Source organism: Lemur catta, chromosome 5 (genome assembly GCF_020740605.2).
Source record: "Lemur catta isolate mLemCat1 chromosome 5, mLemCat1.pri, whole genome shotgun sequence".
In the NCBI taxonomy this organism is placed as follows: Eukaryota; Metazoa; Chordata; class Mammalia; order Primates; family Lemuridae; genus Lemur; species Lemur catta.
In genome coordinates this window covers 76015705-76028974 of record NC_059132.1, presented here as the reverse complement: position 1 = coordinate 76028974, position 13270 = coordinate 76015705, and the positions used below count along the sequence as shown (strand labels likewise).

Genomic DNA, 13270 nt, shown 5'->3' with positions numbered 1-13270 from the left:
AAAGACGCATTTCTCAGAATGTATCCCCATCCTTAAGCAAAACATGACTATATAGGGGAGTGAGGGGGCTTAGGGAAAAATGGGTATGATAAAGGATTAAGAATAGGACTTGAGGTCTAATCCTTTTAACCAGTAACACTGGATGACATTAGGGCAAATTGTTCTTTATGTGTAAATATTTTTCATCTATTAGATGTAATCATTTCCATACTTACTTTAGTATATAGTGGAATTCCAATGAAACATTACTTATGAGAAGTCTTTGAAAAGTAAAACACACTATAGAAATGCAAGTTTTTTTCCCAGTAGATTTTATAGTAATAGCAGATCTAGCATTAGTGCTCAGTACGTAATTTCAATGGTGTTACATTCATAAGTCTCTTGCTGTATGGTATCTTTTCTTTTTTAAAGAAATGGGTAATTTGGCTATCATCTTTTCCTCTAGAAAACAATTTGTCAATAACTGAGAGGCAGAATGGGTATGAAGGGAAGGGGAGGGGAGGGATTTAGTTAATATGGGTTTTTAAATTTTTATTTATATCCCACAATGCTGAGAATACAGGCAGAGGCTAACATTCCCAGCCAATATGAATTTTTTTCTGTAAATATATCAGTCTTATTATAAATTGTATTGAATTTTGTTTTATTTTTGATCTTTTGATTCACAGTTGAGATTCCATTATCTACAATCTGTCTTGGGACATTAGAACACTGGTGCAATTATGACTGTACAGTTGACCCTTGAACAACGTGGGTTTGAACCGCACAGGTCCACTTTTATGTGGATTTTTTTCAGGCTTTGCCACCCCTGAGACAGCAAGACCAACACCTCTTCTTTCTCCTCCTCCTCAGCCTACTCTCAAAGTGAAGACAAGGATGAAGACCTTTATGATGATCCACTTTCACTTATTGAATAGTAAATATATTTTCTCTTCCTTATGATTTTCTTAGTAACATTTTCTTTTCTCTATCTTACTTTATTGTATGAATACAGTACATAATACATATAACATATAAAATATATGTTAACTGACTTTTTATGTTACCAGTATAAGTTATGATCAACTGTAGTCTTAGTAAAGTTTTGAGGGAGTCAAATGTTATACACAGATTTACTTTTGGGGGTCAGTGCCCCAACCCTCATGTTATTGAAGGGTTAACTGGACATTTAAACTTAAAAAATTTAATACATCTTTAAGAAGTAGCAGAACTAATTGTTCATTGACAACTATAAAGATGGAATAATTTTGTGAGTACATGAAAGTGTGAGGGACTCTTAGTGGTTGTCTAGTTTCATTTGTTATGTACACTCATTAATAAGAGTTTCTTGTTTTCATTTTGAAAAAACAACAAAAGAGAAAGTACATCAATGGGCATCTATAAAATATGCATGGCCAATATATAAGACAAATGTTCAATGCTAATAATAATTGAAGAAATGCAAAATAAAGTAATGAGATACAACTTAACTATCAAATTAAAAACACTAAAAAATAAAGAATTCAAGAAAATAGATATTCTCAACATGGGTGGAGAAATGTGGCAATATGTATCTAAAACTTTAGATTTATCTGTATCTTTTATGCAGAAATTCCACCTTTATAAATTCAGCCAAAAAAATAATGATGGATATATATAAGGATGCTTGTCAACACATTGTTTTCAATAGCAAAAAATTGGAAACCAGTCCAACAACTGGATTTTATTTTTAAAGACATGGTCTTGCTATGTTGCCCAGGCTCGCCTCAAATTCCTGGGCTCAAATGGCCCTCCAAGCTCAGCTTCCTGAGTAGTTGAGACTATAGGCGTGTGCCACTGCACCTGGCTTATTAACTGGATTTTTAAAAGCATTTTATTGCAATGGGACATTATGCTACCATTTATGTTATAAAAGAATATTTAATAGCATGGATATATATTCAGAATGTACTATATAGAATGTATTATATAGAAAAACAAAGTTAAAGGACAGTAAGCACTAAAGTGATGGTCGTTATCTTTGGATGGTAGATAATAGATGACTTCTTCATCTCTAGACATTTATGTTTTCCATAAAGTAAAAGACTGCTGCAGAAAAGATGACAAATATTTCCCAAAATATCCCAGTGTATCTTCGATACTTACTAATGCCTTTCTCTTTGGGAGCAATCTTCTCCATGTCTTTTAATTGAAATACATCTTTCTGTTTAAAAGGGTTAAAAAAAAGATGAAAATTATGTATTTATTTTCTACTGTATATTTATATAAATAATTATGTTCATAAATCATTGTATTAAAAAAACTATGCCTGGAAGTGAACAGTGTGATGGGATCAAGCATTTTAGAGCTAGAAGACATTTTTCAATTATCTCATTCAATACTCTCAATAGGACTTAAAAAGGACAGACTTTTGCATGAACATGCAATTCTTTAAAGTTCTTGGAGATCAGAATGTAAACAACATCTTCCCACTGAAGTATAAAAACCAGTTATGGCGGATCAGTTGGTAACATGAGATAATTAGCATCTCTGACACTTTAAGAAAACACAAACAGTGCTTTGGTTAGCATATATTACACTTCACAGATTTAGCAGTTCTAACTAAAAGCAAAACAGACAACTATCAGGATTTATTTAAATCTAAGGTTTCATGGAAGGACTATACCTAAACAATAGGGAAATTATATAATTCATAGCTATCTATCAATCATTCACCTATACATGCTGCATATTTATCATATGCAAAGCAAAATATTATGGGAAGACATGCATTACAATATTTAATTCTATCATCAGAAAAAAAAAAAAATCTAGGCCGGGCGCGGTGGCTCACGCCTGTAATCCTAGCACTCTGGGGGGCCGAGGCGGGTGGATCGCTCGAGGTCAGGAGTTCGAGACCAGCCTGAGCAAGAGTGAGACCCCGTCTCTACCAAAAATAGAAAGAAATGATTTGGACAGCTAAAAATCTATATAGAAAAAATTAGCCGGGCATGGTGGCACATGCCTGTAGTCCCAGCTACTCGGGAGGCTGAGGCAGTAGGATTGCTTAAGCCCAGGAGTTTGAGGTTGCTGTGAGCTAGGCTGATGCCACGGCACTCACTCTAGCCTGGGTGACAAAGCGAGACTCTGTCTCAAAAAAAAAAAAAAAAATCTATGTAGAATATTCCTTTCTATTGGTAATAAGCCTTGGTTGAAGTGGTAGAAAGAATTTAGATAACAAAAGTAAAATTATTTGAAAAGTCTAAAGTATACAATAATTAGAAAAGAAATATTGTGATACTGTTATGAAAATCTGAGATCCATTTCTTCAAAATAAACTTGAAAAGGCAACTTCAAATGGATGGAAATTAAGCTTCACAAAAATTTAAAACTTCTGCTCATCCAGGGGCACTGTTAAGAAACTGAAAAGACAAGTACTGACTAGAAGAAAACATTTGCAAAACATACACCTGACAAAGGTCTGGTACCCAGGATATATATAAAGAACTCCTTTGAAGTGCACTCAAAAAAAAAAAAACAAAACTGATGCATGGATAAAGGAGTAGATAGATGAATATATACGTGATAAAGCAAACAGAGTAAAATGTTAATGGTAGAATATAGGCGATGGGCATATGGGTATTCACTGTTAAGCTCATCTTTGCTGGCTTGAAAATTTTCATAATAAAATGTTGAAAAAACTTCATCTCACTACACCTAAGATTTAATTTCATCTTCACCTAAGATTTAACTGCATCTCACTACACCTAAGATTCAGTAATTTAAGGAAAATACTAAATCATTGGATTAGTGAGAGTATGAGATCAATTTTTGCACATCTGGGAATAAACTATTTAAAGATAATACTTTAGGATCTCAGGGAACATGTAATAAATGACTGACTTTAGGCCTTTAGTGCATTAGAAAAATCAATTAATCAAACCTCTTTCCAAATACTTTAGATTCCCTAGAAAAAGAACATGAACTCATTCAGGCATCTGCCTATACGTAGTTACTAAGAAAAATGGCTGGGTGTGGTGGCTCACATCTGTAATCCCAGCACTTTGGGAGGCCAAGGTGGAAGGATTGCTAGAGGCCAGGAGTTCGAGACCAGCCTGAGCAGGAGTGAGATCCCATCTCTATAAAAAATAGAAAAAATTAGCTGGGTGTGGTGGTGCCTGCCTATAGTACCAGCAACTCAGAAGGCTGAGGCAGGAGGATCACTTGAGCCCAGGAGTGAGAGGTTGCAGAGAGCCATGCTGACACCACTGCTCTCTAGCCCAGGTGATAGAGTGAGACCCTGTCTCAAAAAAAAGAAAAAAGAAAAAAAGAAAAGAAAAGGAAGGAAAGAAAGAAAGAAAAAAGAAAAAGCCCCAGACACCCAGACATAGTGGCTACCCTAGTGGGGTTGCTGTGTAAATAAACAGGCTTGGAAAGAACTAGCCTCAGAACTCAAGTATGGTCACTGACCAAATGATCTCAAGTAAATCTTCCTTCTTAAGGCTCCCCAGCATTAAACAGAGATAATACAGAGGAGATGAACACAATGGTTCTAGTTCTTTAAACAAAACCATGTGTAAGATACTATGGAAGACACATAATACTAGATAACATTTAATAAAGCACTTACAACCTGGGTGTTTTACATTAATGTTTTATACAGAGTATTTCATTTAATTCCCATACCAATACTTGTGACTATTATTATCATCCTCTTTAATAAATGAAGAAACTGAGAGGTAGAAAGGTCAAGTAACTTGCTTAACGTCACAAAGCTACTGGGTAAAACAGACTCCAAACGTAAGTTCTCAATCATCAAGCTATACTGTAGTCATGTTCTTCCTAAGTGCAATGGGCAAAGAATTCTTTTTATTACATTAGCAACTTCAAACACACACACACACACACACACACACGCATGTATAGCCATACATATATGATTACGTCTACATCTCTTGCTCTCCATTTATATATTTATATAAAATTCTCTGGGTGTAAGCATGGGCATTCCAGAGAGATTTATGTGCCAATAGAGGGCACTCACTTAAGTCTTTGCTAATTTCCAGAAAAACTCAACACATTTATTGGTAGCCTATTTTGTGCCTCAAATAGCCTCTGAAGTTTCCTACTCTTTATGAGCTATCATTATTACCAATGACTGTGTTTTAAAAAGATTTCCAAAACTTTGCAGATGGCCCACTTACGATTAGAGGCAACATGGTTTGTAGTACTTCGTTAGCTGCTTTTCTACTTTGATTAAAAAGATATATGTTCACTGTAGGTAACTGAGAAAATAAGAGTATAAAACAAAATCTACCTGTAATCTTGTCATTAACGTTTGTGATCATACTGTATTGTTTTTCAATATTCTATATTTTCTACTTACAATTACCTCATGACATTAGTCTTTAAAAAGGGACTATTGTTCAAATCTAAATAAAGTCAAATTCTGTATCAAACCCTGGAGTAGCCACATTTGATTTTGCTGGAATTTTACTTGCCAGTTGCAACAACAGAATTAGAATCCAGATTCCAGAATCTGAATTCCAGAATCCATGCTTTTCACTCTGTACCACTCAATTGTTTATTTTCTTTGAATGGTTGAAGGGCTTATGTCTAATGTTTATCAATTTTTGGTGTCAGTCTGGATCCTGAGTATACCATATTCCATTCAAGAGAGAATAAATGAAATGGTTTCCATTACTTTTCCCAAATCTGTTATACTTTTCAATTCCATCAAAAAACTGATAGACTAAATAAATGAACAGCTACTGATCAGGCTGTAATGTAGAAGGAACAAGAATATATGAACTGAAATCAATCAATCAATTAATACAATTAACTCCTAGCTTTACAGAAAAACTCACTGGTTACTAAACTTCTTCACGCTAATACTCATTAGTATCATAATCTTTAGTGTCTTAATGTTATTGTGGACACAGCTGAAAATTTTTCAGTCGGAAAGAGCCGATTTTGATATTTGGGACAATTAACAGTATTGTAAAGGACAAAATAACTCCCCCAACCACTATCCCCAGCATTCTAATGCCTGATAGGAATCAAATCTGCTTTTCTTGCTCTGAGCCCATAGGAAAAATATTTCAACCCAGCAGAAGAATAAATTATCATAATTTTCATACACAAACTTCATCAATTTATCTTAACCATATCATTATTAATATGATACCTCATTCTGAATTGCCAATGACTTTTAGGAACAGTAAGATTACACTTAGAGGGCAAATACTTAAAAAAGAAATCCTTAGAATATTTTGCTTGTTTTACTAAGACTCTGCCTTATCAAAATGAAAGGAATGTTTTGTCAATTTAATATTCTATTTTACCACTTTTTCCCCATCTTATTCACACTTGTATGTAATGAAAATGGTCGGTACGTTGGGGCCAACTAGACTTTGAAGGTCCTGCAAAGCCATATGGAGTCAGTATTTTTTTTTTTTTTTTAGGTCAAAGGTTGGTTTGGACTTTAACTTAGAGGCAAAGAAAAGCCATATAGCAACACAATGAAGAGAGCAGGTTCCAGAGCCAGATGCCTGGGTTGGAACTCTGGCTCTGTCACTTAGGAGTTGAAACTTTAAACATACTTCCTATTAGTGGCAGGCGCAAATATCTCGAATATATTCAGGAGGCCTGTGTACCATCAAATATGTGTTACACTATAGACAGACTTACAAATGCAAAGAGGAAGTATTTTGCACTCCCTCTAAAATCAGGTGAGCCTACCTATTAATAATAGCTTGAATCCTGGTACTATCACTATCAAAATGAGGATGGATGATGATAGTACCTACCTCATAGGGTTGATGTAAGGATGAAATCAGATAATCTATGCCAAGTGCTTGGAACAGTGATTGCTACCTAGGCAGCACTCAGTAGGTGTGAGCTATTATCATTATTTTCAGGCAGAAAGGGGAGACAATCAAATATGTGCTTCAGAAAGATAATTCTGGTGCCAGTACATAGCACAGTCTGGATAGAAGAGACTCTACCAACAGTGGGATATGGTTCTTTCATACTCCACAACTCATAGGAACCACAAATGTTTGCAGAATTTTATCCACTCTTCAAGAAATTGGTCAGTATTGATCTCTAATGAAGAAGGAACAGTTAACACTGGATGATATATACTTAACATGAAAATTATACAAAATTCTAAAAAGCTTAAGAAAAATGACTTACTGTCTCAAAAAATATTTCCATCATGCGGGCTCTCTTTTCTTCTGCACTCAGTCCTTTTTTCTTTGACTAAAGCACAAAAGTTAAAAAGTAAACAATGCATTTGGGGGGGAACATTGTATTTTAAAACAACTTGGTCTAAAACATTTGAAATTTTATGCATGGTCTTATCTGATACCAACACGTCTGATATTCTCAGAGACAGGCTGAATGACTCATTTTAACTACTATCTGCCAACCCTATTGGTATATCTGCCAATATAACAAGAATTGTGATTGAGACAGAGCTTGACATTTTATAGAAATTTAATATTTATAAAATGAACCAATGATAAACCACTGCATTTACCTCCAAAAGGCTCACAATCTCTCAAAGAAATTAAACAGACATAACTACTTATAACTAATGAACAGCAACATGCACAAACTGCTACACAATATCCAGGACAGAATGAATTAATTCCACCACAGGGAGGGAGAAGGGTTATCTAGGAAGGGTAGAGATTTAAAGAATTTTGATAAAGAGAGAAATAGTGAAAAGCGTGTCCTGGGCAGACCACACACAGCCAACATTATGGAAGTACATGGAATGGTCTAGAAAGACAGTTATTGTATGGAATATGTAGGGGGAGTGGCGGATGGAAGGAGAAAGGTCTGGGACCAGGTTAGGGAAGGCTGACTGCCCAGCTGATAGAACTTTATTCTCGCAACAAAAAGCTACAGAGTAATTTCTAAAGCAAGGGAGTGATGAGATTAGAGTTACATTTTAATAAGCTAACTGCACTAGCAATGTGGAGGAGGGTAGGCTAGAGGAAGGAAAAAAACCTATCCAAGCAGAAAATGGCAGTCTACTCAGATCACTATTATTCTATAATACCCTTTAGCCAACTTGAAATTATGATAATATATAACTGAAATGTATAAATTAATAATAAATTTTACTATATAGAATATATACCCAAAGCTAAAGTCCAAATTAAAAGAAAAAGGAGTCAAATTTCCTTCAACCCAAAGATTTGCCAAAAAAAAAAAAAAAATAGTGAGAACCATCATCTCTAGTTCTCTCATTCCACACTAATGCTTCTTCTTTTTTTCAGACACAGTCTTGCTCTGTCACCTGGGCTAGAGTGCAGTGGCATCATCACAGCTCACTGCAACCTCAAACTCTTGGGCTCAAGCATTCCTCCTGCCTCAGCCTCCAAAGTAGTTGGGACTACAGGTGCACCACAGCACTGGGCTAATTTTTTGTTTTTGCTTTTGTTTTTTTTTTTTTTCAGTAGAGATGAGGTCTTGCTTTTGCTCAGGCTGGTCTTGAACTCCTGAGCTCAAGCAATCCTCCCACCTCAGCCTCCCAGAGTGCTAGGATTGTAGGCATGAGCCATGGCACCCGGCACACACTAATGTTAAGTGATCTGTATCTTTCTCAAAAATTTTACAGGATCATAAGGGAACATAAATTGTTTGCTTACAAAGCAGACATGAAACAACAATTAAAGGCTGACCCTATCCAACCAAAAACTTCATCAGAAAATGTGAACCTACACAGATCGGGAAAGGAATTTGAAATTGCCATTCTGACTACACACCAGAGTATGTGAATCTTTATTCTTCTTGCAGAACCTAGAGACCCACTAACTCATTTTCATAGCAATAGAATTATCAGGTGTTTCTTGATGAAACATTTGTGTAAATAAGCAGCCTCAAAGTTTATATTTTTCTCTTCTTCCTGTCCACTCTCAAACACTGCTGTTCCCCAGGATTCAACTATTGATCCCTCATCTCCTAACACTTTTTTTGAGACAGGGTCTTGCTCAGTCTCCCAGGCTAGAGTGTAGTGGTGTCATCATAGCTCACTGCAACCTCAAACTCCTGGGCTCCAGTGATCCTCCTGCCTCAGCCTCCCAAGTAGCTGAGACTACAGGTGTGCGCCACCATACCCAGTTATCTCTTTTTTTGTAGAGATGGGGTCTTGCTCTTGCTCAGGCTGGTCTCAAACTCCTGGGCTCAAGTGATCCTCCTGCCTTGGCCTCCCAGAGTGCTAGGATTACAGGCATGAGCCACTGGGAGTCATCCCAGGTGCCTTTATCTCTCTTATCCCACATCCAACCAGTCACCAAATTCTGGCCAATTTCAGAGTTTAACTCTTTCTCCAATCTGTCCTGTCTGCTCCATCTCTACTTCCACTACCTCAATTCAGGCCTTCATTACCTATCTCCTGCATTACACCTCCAGTCCCCTAAACTGTGTCTCACTCTCTAAGTTCACATGCCACGCTGTGACAAAACAAACCTGACCATGGCTCTCCCTTGCTCAAAACCATTCAGTGGCTCCCAACTATCCAGAAGTATCCAAGCACCCCCAGTATGACATAAAAGGCCCTTTTCACCTGGCCCCAACCTATCTCTCACAGCCTCTTCCACCACTCCCCACCTCAGATTTTACCATACCAATATGGAGAGCTAAGCAACTTGAGCTGTAATACAAAAACTACTTGTAATTCTCTATTTTTAAAAAATGTTCCTCTATCTAGAACAGGTTCTCTTCTCGCCTACTCAAAACTCCAAAATCTCTTGGTAACTCATGGTTAAAGATGAAAAAAAGAAAAACAAAAAAACTCCAAAATGTCTTCCAAAACTTAAGTTAGGCATTCTTTCTCCAGGAGAACTTCCCTTGAGCTCGAAGACCAAGCATGTATTCGCAGAACTCCCCTTCATCAAATCACTTACTACATTGAAAGATGTATTTACTTGTCTCTTAGAAGATTGAAGAACTTCTTTAGAATATGAACTGCCTTTGCCTTCCCAAGGCTTAGTGCCAGGTTAGACAGAGCAGATGTTTAAGGCCTGCCCTTACTTTTAAGACCATGAATCTAAAGCTCCCAACTGTAAAATTTGAGGCTGCTCAAGCTTGCAAGCCCACAACACCCACTCCATTCCCACAGATATGATACAGGATGAATTAATAATAAGGAATTCAGTGATAACCAGATATTGCCCTGCTTGGAGGGGTAAATCAGAGACATCTCAGGTAGGCAAGCTCCAGGAAACCACATAAACCTGGCTCACTAAACTTGGGGCTGAGCTAGAGCCCAGCACTGCTTTATTAGTCTCCCTTCACTCTGGCCTCCGCAGTACCTGAATAAATCAAGCATGAAATTCGTATCAGGTAGAAGGCTCCTTCGGACCACTTTTCTAGTCCAATGGGTCTTAAACTGCCATACCTCAGAATCATCTCAGGAGCTTTTAAAAAGTACTGGTGTCTGGGTTCATGCCGAATGAACTGAATCAGAATCTCTGGAACCTGGCCTGGGCAGCATATTTTAAAAACTCTCCCCAGGTGCTTTAATTGTGCCCTGGGGTGGAGAACCCTGCTTTTCTCAGCCCAGAATCTGCAGGCCATGTCAGAGGCACTGAGGGGCAGTGAGAAGCCCGTTAGGACTTTAGTCTGTGGCTGCATTAGCAGAAAACAGATCCCAAAGTTTTAGGAAAGGCTCCTAACACTTTGGTATTTTAAAAAGCTTCTTGGAAAGCCCTTTGCACTCCACAAGAATCTGCCACCCAAAGGCAGGCAGTAAGAAGAATTGAGTGTCCTGGGTCAGTTTTAGAAAAGCTCTCAACACTCAGCTCAGCAGCTATGAAATGGGAATGAACTGTATCATTCATTTACATTGTTTTCAGGCTGACTTATTCATCAGTTTCTTTTATGACTAGATATAATTTTATTATTATTATTTTGACAATGTCTCACTCTGTTGCCCGTCTGGGCTAGAGTGCAGTGGCGTGATCAGAGCTCACTGCAACCTCAAACTCCTGGGCTCAAGCGATTCTCTCTTTGGCCTCCCAAAGTGCTGGGATTACAGTCGTGAGCCACCCTGCTCAGTCCTAATTATTATTATTAACCAAAGTAGGAGAATATTATGGCCAGAATTAGAATAAGTAACATAAAAGGATGCCATATTAATATTCACATTTAGAAATTTCTCCCCCCAAAATCAAGGCTCATGTAATACTTAAAAACTAGAAAAAAAATCTCCTGATAGTGTAAGTCAGAGATGCATTCAAATTAGTTAGTAATGAGATTCAAAACTTCACCTGAGGACTATGAAGCTTCCTGGTTGATCGAAGTATTTTAAACCACTTTAAAAATCATGTTTCTAAGGAACCTTCTCCAAAGAGGAATTATGAAATTCTTAAAGTCAGTCCTGATCAATTACAATAAAATTTTGAAAAATTAAAAAGTAGATGCCATCTGTTGCCCTCCGAGTTGAGCATTGCACTTCCCCAATTCCAAAAATATCCCTGTACTTATAATACCTGTTTACCCAGCAAAACCAACCAAATCGAAACAAACACCTATTGATTTACAATCAATCAAAAGTTTATCTTTGAGCATCATAACACCTAATTTATTTCTGATCACATATAAAAAATAGGAAGGGCCAGGCACTGTGGCTCATGCTTGTAATCCCAGAACTTTGGGAGGCTGAGGCAGGAGGATCATTGGAGGCCAGTTGGAGACCAGCCTGGGTAACATAACAAGACCCCATCTCTTTAAAAAAAATTAGCCCGGCATGATGGTGTGCACCTGTAGTCCTACCCAGGAGGGTGAGGCGGAATTATCAAGGTTACAGTGAGCTATGATTGTGCCACTGCACTTCCAGCCTGGGCAACAAAGCGAGACCATATCTCAAAAAAAAAAAAAAAAAAAGGAAGTACACATCTTATAAGAAGTTTTATTTTAATTTGTTTTATGATTCTCCATTTTCAGAGGCAAGCATCTGAAAAGAGTTAACAGCACATTAAACTATTTAGTATTAGAAGGTGATTCATCTGTAAAGAGACATTAGGTCAAAGTTGTATTTGTGCTGCACAGTTCTCAAGACAGTAGTCAGTTATGTGAGGCCAGCAACCCTATAAAGAGAAATATGATAACAGAGCACTGGTAACAGATCTGTTTTAACTGTGATCCTGTTTGGCTTCTTAGACCATTTTATGCCCAGGTGGCTGGGTTGTTAGTTTAACCACAAAGCAGCCGTTATCAGTTACAATTACACCTGGACAAGTATCTTCAAATAAATACCGTATAACTAGATCCTCGTCCACCATTAATTAGCTCGGCGAAATAACGGCCACTGAACTAAATGAAGATATTAAAATCTTAGATCCATTTAATTAGCTGTTGCTTTTCTGCCAACAGAAGCAGGGAAAAATAAAAGAATGAAACTTTGAAGGTTTATGAAAATGATTTCATGAGCAGAAAGACAAACTCACAAAGAGGAAGACAATTGAGAATCTTCCCAGGACTTAACCCGTTATGACACACGAGGACGACTCATACAGCGCAGCGGTTCCCAATAAGGCGACAAGTTCCCTGCGCAACCAGCGGTCGGAAGCACAAGAGTAGCGACCATTGGTAAAAACCAATGGATTTTCTCAGAAATCATATAACCGGCATAAAGCGAAGATCCGTCAGGTTACCCGTGAGACAGTGAGCGGTTCAGAAACGCGCTCCACCTGTTACAACACGCAAACCACCCAGCCGCGAACGGCCAGGAGAGCCTCGCCTGCAGCTCCGGCGCCCGCCCGCCCGCACTTTCTCCCCGGTTCTTAACCAGGGGCTGCACCTCGGGGGGCCGAATCGGGAGGCGTCGGGGGCACTGGTTCTCCGGTGCCGTGTGATCTTTATGATAAGTCAGTGAGATTCTCGGGTCACGTTCGCGAACGCGTCTCGTGTTCTAACCTAACCCGCCCGCCCGGACCGGCCCCGGGTACAAACGCCGGGTGCAGACGGGCGGGGACGCCATGGACCCCCCCCACCCCCGGCCCTCGGCCCCGGGCCCCCGGGCCCCGGCTCGGGGCGCGAGCTGCGGACGCCAGTGTGCGCGCGGGCACGGCGGCGACTTGACGGGCCCCTCAGCAGGGAAGCCCAGGGCCGGGAGGCCAGCGCCAGGCCAGGGTGCCACGTCGCCGAGGAGATGGGAGGCCCCGACGCTAAGGAGGAAGGAGACCTGGGTCCCCGGCCCCAATTCTTACCATGGCGCGGGGGTTTCCGGCGGCGGGGCCTGCGAGCGGGACGAGGAGCGGGGCGGGCCAGGGCGAGTTTGACTTTGGCGCCGAGA

General features: G+C 38.9%; 1 protein-coding gene across 1 annotated transcript in view; it reads right to left on the bottom strand.

The window, feature by feature from the left end:
- The window catches only part of MND1 (meiotic nuclear divisions 1), a 52006-nt gene extending 38736 nt beyond the window's left edge, over nt 1–13270 (bottom strand). The window contains exons 1-3 of the mRNA XM_045552136.1: nt 13185–13270; nt 7156–7221; nt 2125–2182 (exon numbers count right to left, since the gene is read on the bottom strand). Coding sequence (XP_045408092.1) covers nt 2125–2182; nt 7156–7221; nt 13185–13187 — 127 coding nt within the window. The 5' untranslated portion in view covers nt 13188–13270. The remainder of the gene's footprint in view (nt 1–2124; nt 2183–7155; nt 7222–13184) is intronic.